The sequence below is a fragment of the Coffea eugenioides genome, chromosome 2 (assembly GCF_003713205.1).
Source record: "Coffea eugenioides isolate CCC68of chromosome 2, Ceug_1.0, whole genome shotgun sequence".
Lineage (NCBI taxonomy): Eukaryota > Viridiplantae > Streptophyta > Magnoliopsida > Gentianales > Rubiaceae > Coffea > Coffea eugenioides.
In genome coordinates, this window is record NC_040036.1 from 25,611,755 (window position 1) to 25,618,813 (window position 7,059).

General features: G+C 39.0%; 1 protein-coding gene across 1 annotated transcript; it reads right to left on the reverse strand.

Annotated features, from left to right (window-relative positions):
* Positions 1-254: 254 nt before the first annotated feature.
* LOC113763201 (squamosa promoter-binding-like protein 7) lies at positions 255-6,370 on the reverse strand. The gene is made up of 3 exons (XM_027306944.1): positions 5,424-6,370; positions 5,048-5,169; positions 255-965 (listed from the first exon to the last, which is right to left on the reverse strand). The coding sequence occupies exons 1-3, from the start codon at positions 6,191-6,193 to the stop codon at positions 502-504; spliced, it is 1,356 nt and encodes a 451-aa protein (XP_027162745.1). The 5' UTR covers positions 6,194-6,370; the 3' UTR covers positions 255-501.
* Between the last annotated feature and the right edge of the window lie 689 nt (positions 6,371-7,059).

Here is a 7,059-nt window from a genome sequence, read left to right on the forward strand (position 1 = left end):
TGAAAGCCAGATGTTTTGTCAATATCTTGATCACTGCTCAATAATCTCGGGAGTAAGTTTCCAAAGCTTACCATGGATAAAATTACAAATGATAGTTTCATTCAACCTTCCTTCCTTCAGCTCATGTAATTGACTACTACTAAGAGTTATGCATTGTTCTTCTTTGTAGCAGCAGCGAAAGTTCATACATGAATAATAATAATAATAAACAGGAAAAGAAAATGAATTACAGACTAATCACAAAATCCAATCTCTGCTACCAAAAAAGTGTTCACAAATTTCTAGCTCTAACAGCCATAGACTACACAAGAAATGCAACAGCTGACCCCTGATCTACCTATCGATTACAAATTACACAAAAGTTTACATGTATGTTACGGAGTAAAAAACAAATTAAGCATGGTTAACCCTCTTACAAATGGTGTACGAGTTTATGGATATACATATATAATGCTAAGTTATAATCTGAGCAGAATTTTCCAGCAAAGAATTATGAATTGTTCAAACAACATGGGCTCCCCCAAAAGAGCCCCACAGTCCAGGGCATTCTTCATCTTCCTTTGATTTCCCCCGCATGGACAAGAAACTAAACGCAGAATTTGGAGCCTGCATCAGGTCCAGTGTCACGTGCTCCCCCGCTTCGTTGATGCGATCCCAACTATGCGAGCCAGTGGCCATAAGCTGCTGATAATTAGCGAAAGCATTTGATCCATTGTGACGTGCACTATTCAAGTCTTCAGTCGGATGATTATGCCAATGCCATTCCTTATCAACAATGAGCTGCCGAGCCAAAATAGCCGCTCGATTTTCAGCAATTAACTCGCAAAGTGCAGCGCTGCACCTTGCAGGGAGATCAGCCGATGAAATCCAGGAATCGTTCTTTGATGACAGAAGAGAGAGAGCACATCCACTACTTAGTGGATAATACGGATATCTTCCACTACAAGTCATCAATTTACCATTCACTGAGAAAGAGATCAGATTGTTAATCCTGCTAAACATGCTGCAACTTTAGATAGGATTTGCACACTAAGATCAGGTTGCAATTGCTGAACAATTAATGACTTTTAAGATGAAGCAGACTAAATCATAATAGGTAGCATGCAGCAATCAGCATATGACGATGACATCCAGGGACGGACCATGGTTTTAGCTCGGAGGTCCAAAACGTCGGGTATAATGGAGTTGGAGAAAACTTCGTGCTTGAAGTAGATTTAACGAAACTAGTGAACATCAGTACTTGATCAAATAAACAAAAGTCATTTGTTGTGGGATTCATTTTTAATTAACAGTTTGGCTAGCAAAATGTCCGATAGGCACTCGTTACCAAGATTCTCAGATATTAGTTTTTTTTTTTGAAAAAAATAATTAATTGAAGAGGTTGTTTAAATGCAGGAGTACAATAATTATGATTATGTATATCCACGTGATAAGTAAATCAAGAGTAATTTAAGTGCGTTAACAAGTGTTCACTAAAAAAAAATGTCCACTAGGTACCTAATAAAAAACATCCTTTACTAAATAGAGTTTTCTTAGTTGATAATATTTTAGAATTAAACTAAAACCTAATTATAATTAATAAAGGAAAATAAAGTTGGTTTGCAAGTGAAATTGATACTTCTTTATTGCTATCTAAAAGTTATACAAATTGTATAAGACACAAGGAAGCATATCATTTATTGTAGGATGCTTTAATGAAGAGAAATTAAAGGATACTACCATAACTAATAACGGTACATTTTGTAAAAAAAAATGTTAAAAAAAAAAAGGTGATATATTTTTGGGGAGGGCAAAGTTATAAACTATTTGGAAGGTGGGGGGTAAAGTGATTAGTTTCACTTAAAAATACTACCCTAAGTGGTTCCTGGTGTCCGCAATTGATCATACCAAAGTTTCATATCTAATACATGCATCTGTTGCTGAAAGTCATGCCACAGGTAAAATTTCTAAATCAACTCTTGAGCTGACCTTGTGATTTTGCATCGTAATTGAAAGTTCCTCGTGAATTTTTTTTTGGGTGCTTCAAAAATTTGGGTGGTTTTTGACAATTTTCAGAATTTGTTGGTTCTGCAGATGATTTATAATTTCTTTCAGACTTATAATAAAATCTAAGGCATTACTAGAGGTTTTGAAGCTATTTTCTTATCAAGTAAGGGTTCTTGAGACTTGCAGCCCCTCTAGATTTTTGTTGATTACTATATCCCCGTCTCTAGTTTTCAAGACGAATGATTTCTTCACAAGTTTCAATCATCTAATATCCATGCAAGGGACCTTGGACATGTCTTTCCACATATTTTCCAGGCCTCCCAAAATAGAGGATGATAGGAAACAAATTCCTACCAATATCAACCAAAAGAAAATGGGTTTGGGAGTCTATATTTGTGCAGTGATTTTCCGCTGTCTATGTTTTTGTGGTTGTCTAACATTTCAAGCTTACAAAATTTTACTCTGGTCAAAGGATTTACCTTGCCAGTTATCACGTCAATAAAGAAACGAGTAGTCATACTTTGAGGATCTTGTCTTTTGGGATGGTTGGTTTGAGTATTATGGAGAATGAAATACATATGCTTGTTTAATTTATGGTTTCCATCGCATAGCCCCAACATATATTCGTTCCTCTCAGCCTGATGATAATCACCTCTTTTACTGGTGAAATCTGTCATCAATCGTCTCTAAGTTCCCCATGGAGGACGTCGGTGTAGCTCAAGATATCCCCAACTCAAGTTTCCAGTGTAACCCATCCATTTCCTAGTTGTTAACTACCCATTACCTAGCTCGACCTATTAATGAATACTGTCCCTTGTGTTTCCACGTAGTTTTAGATTGGACACCTTACAACTCAATCAAGAAAGCACAATTAAACCCGTCTCAAGAGCAAAATGGAAGTCAAAAACATGATGCACTTCCAGTTGATTGGAGGGCCTCCCTATATTTGATAAAAGAGTGAACTTTCATCCTTCTCATAATCTTCATGCAACCAAGGCCAAAAACACCTAGCACTAAAGCTGCAATTAGATTCCAAATTAACTCCTCGCGAATAACCTCAATTTTAAATAGTTCTGGCTCGAAAGGAAGTTTGCTATGAGCTTGTGTTTTCCCTCTCCCCTTAGTTTGGTTTCGTGTCCTATTAACCTACCTATATTGAGCTCGAGTTCAAAGGGAACTTTTTTGAGTTTCAGAATTTGTGTCTTGCTACTTGTAAATTCCATTCAAATATTTCGTTCACCTAACTTAAGATCGACAAATTTGTGAACTTGAACTTAAGACCAAATTGAAGCTTACCTGTTTTCATTACAAAAGGGCTCAAATCATATTCAACCCCGCCCCACTTACCTACTAATCTGTTTCTTAATACACAGACTAAGCAAAAGCTCAGTGGTCACCAGGGAGGGACTAGGCTATAGCTGTAGGTGGGGGTTCAAATCCCACCTGCAGCAAAAAAAAAATCCAATTATGACCCCCTTTTACTCTAGTCAGGTTTGTATATTTACTAGTCCCCACACACAACCCTCTTTAGGCTCCCCCTCCCGTACTATCCTTTATATACATAAGTATACCAGAATAAGCAAATGTGTATAATTTTATTTACATACAATTCTATAATAGAAAGCCATTGCTAAGAGGTTCAAGATTCACCAGAGTTGTAAATGCTTTGCTTCGCTCTCGTGCCAACAAGAAGCACTAACAATTGAATCCAAGGAAATAGCAACATGACTTTGTACGTGCAGACTAAGTTGGAGGTCTTATATCAATAGAAATAAATTAAAAAACAAAAGACAAGCACTTTTCATCCTTAGATGAATGCATGATCAATTCTATTGTTAGACACAAATAATCTAGTATGTCGCTAGAGGTATTACATAAAATTTTTTTAATCTTTTCAATTTACTAATTCACATAATTCCATCTTTACGTGATCAAGCTAGTCTTGTCCAAGGCATCGTCGGGTAATCAAGCTCACTTATCATAGATTAAAACAAAACTATTACGTAAAAGTAAATTTTCAGCAAAAACCAAGCCTACCAGGAAAAGAAAAGAAAGACAATAAGCACTAATCAAGAATGAATACTTGCATTTGTATAGAAAAATCTACATCTACAGCCACGAAGATATTTCTATGCAGTTTAGAATATGGTCCAAGTACCATAATTGTTTAATGGTCCAAGTAATAGCATGTTTTGAGGTGCGAAAAATCTTCATATTTCGAAACAGATAAAAAAAGGGGAAGAGAGGAGGGAAGAGGGGGGGGGGGGGGGGTGTTTGCGTGCTTAGTGAAGCTCAACGAAACATTTTCGTATCTTTTAATTTGTGGACTATAGAGATTGAATCTGGTTCTTACCAAAAAAAGAAAGAAATACATTTAAAAAAATACTATAGTACTTTTTCTTGATATGATGAATGTGTAATAAAAAGGCGATTGAAAAAATAAAAATACTGTTAAAAAATGTGTTTGTGATATAATTACAAATTTTTTACAAACAATACACTATTCAAACACACCGGTTTGGGGAGAGGGTTGGGTTGATGATAATATGAAAGAGATTATAAGTAACAAATCTTGAATTTAAAATCTCTCGTTTATCAAAAAAAAAGAAGAAAAACACATCCATCTAGGTAAATTTCCAAAATTGGCATTACCTTTACTGCAAGACCAAAAAGGCAAGGAAATTGGTTACTCAGAAAAGAAGTGCTAACCCGAAAGTACAACCAAAGTCCTTGCAAAATCAGACCCTAAATAGTATGCACACATCCTAATATTCTCAACACAGTGAAATGAAGCAAGAGCACTAGGAAGGAACTAGCTACCAAAATTGGCTGTAGACTTCAGACCATTTTGTCACCCAAGAAGATGATTATCCTAATTATCTTTCCCTAAAGTTAATTGAGCAATACCAGTGAAGAGACCCTTCACTTGGCAGTAGTAATTTCCTTTGTCTGTACAAGCCGGCGGGCAAGGTTGAAGACATCACAACACACGAATAACATTTGCCTCAACACTTGTTAATGCTAATAAAATGGAAGATGGATAGGTGAGTATTATGAGTACCTTGAGTCTGGTTTCGAGGTGCAGATTGATCTTGAGAGCTCTTTCTTCTCCTCTCATTATGCCCGGCCAATCTCCTCCTGCAACTTCTCTTGGACTCGTCAAACTCTTCCACAGCATGAAACCTACACAAACCAATCACCCCCCATCAAATTGCTAGCTAGCAACCCACAAATTTACCAGATTCTAAGATATCGCACTTTCCCATGCATATGCATATGCAAATATGACCCGGCCCCATGTTCTACGAAACAGCTGAATAAATGAGACAATAACAATATATTTCAGAGACCCGTTCACCATCAAATACTGCAAGATCGGGTGCAACCCAAGAAAAAAACAAACCCCGACTCGGAAAGAGACAGTAGCTGAATAGAACCTGCTACATTGTTGACAAAACCGCTGTTCAAGCCCTAGGACCACAACTTTCGGAGCCTTGGAGTGCTGCTCGCAAACCTTATGCCTCCTATGGTAGTCCTTCGCATTCAGCAGCGCCACGTGGCACCCATCAACTTGACACCTCGGCACCACAGCCGGTGTCACAGCCACCGTCACCCCAGCCGCAGCCGCAGCCGCAGCCGCCGTCATAGTCGACGGCCCAACAAGCAATCCAGCCGCAGCGTCATAGTAGGGTTTGCCTCTCTTTGTTGTCATCGAAAAGCCACCAGCTGCTGCCCCCTGACGGTCACCAAGCGGCGCCGCAGCATCCCCGAAATAATGCCTCTTCCCCAACTTCAGGCACATTAGGTGTGGGTCCGGATAGCAGCACTGGGGGTGGGACCCTCCTCCTCCGCCTCCCCTACCGTATAGACATGAAGGAAATGGAGACGAAGACACATTATCGAACATTAGCGCGTGAACGGCACCCTTTTCTTCTTGTTGGGATGCAATGACGGTGGCCGCGGTGGGGGCAGGGGTGTTGTCTAGGTTGAAGAAGGAGGAGGATTTGTCAAGATTATTTGTATTCCAATCAATTTTCGGAGTGGCAATAGTTCCAGAATCCCACATCGCACGTGCGTTATTACTATCACTGGTACAATTGGCGTTATTATTGTTGTTACTACTATTACTGCTATTATTATGATGGTGTGTTTTTCCAATAAGGTTGTTGTTGGTAGTGATGTTGAATAAGTCCCAACCGTTTTCCATAACGAGTGGGCTGGTCAGAAACTCAGCAGAAAGAGAGAGAGAAAGAGAGACAGAGGAGGAAGGAAGGGTTGTTCTGATGGACAAGAAGTAAGAGTACGTTGTTGTGGCTGGATGGGTTAGATAGGTATAGAAGTACTAGCTAAAAGAAAGAAAGAAAGAAAGAAGCGGTTTTGCAACCCAAAGGGATAACAGTGCTGCAAATGGGTAAAGATCTGAACGTTGTCTTTTATAAAAGAAGAAAAAAAAGATATGGAAAAAGGAATTTCTTGGAGAGGGGGAGAGGGGGAGAGAGAAAGTGGGGTTTCAGAAAAGAAGAAGAAGAGATAGAGAGAGAGAGAGAGACTTGGCAAGAATTTATTGGATGGGTTGGACTGGATTAAAGGGAACTGTTGAGTTCGATTGCGGTGGGTGCTCGCTGCTGCTCAAAGAGAAAAGCTGCCAGCAGCAGAGTGGTAGGGAGAAGCGTCTCTTAATGTGGTGCGATCAGCGATGGGGATGGATGCATTTGGCGAGTGAGTTGAGGAGGGAATTGGAACTGAGAGTCGGGACGGGAGAGCTCATATCATATGCACGTGACTTGCCGAGGAAAGCACGTGACGTGGAGGTTGGTGGGGCCCGGCTGCGGCACTTATGGATTTTGAGTTTTGACATTTCAGCTTTGGTTTTGAACAAATGCAAATAAGTCGATTTTAATACTACTATAGTACTAACTAATAAGTAATGGAGGATAGGGGTCCTAAAATTTGGATATTTCACGCATTATAGCTTCTTATCTTTTTATAAAACTTGCGATGGAGCGTGCTTAGTTGGATGGATGATAGATGATTACTAAGTAAAATATTTATGATGATGTAAACAAAAAATAA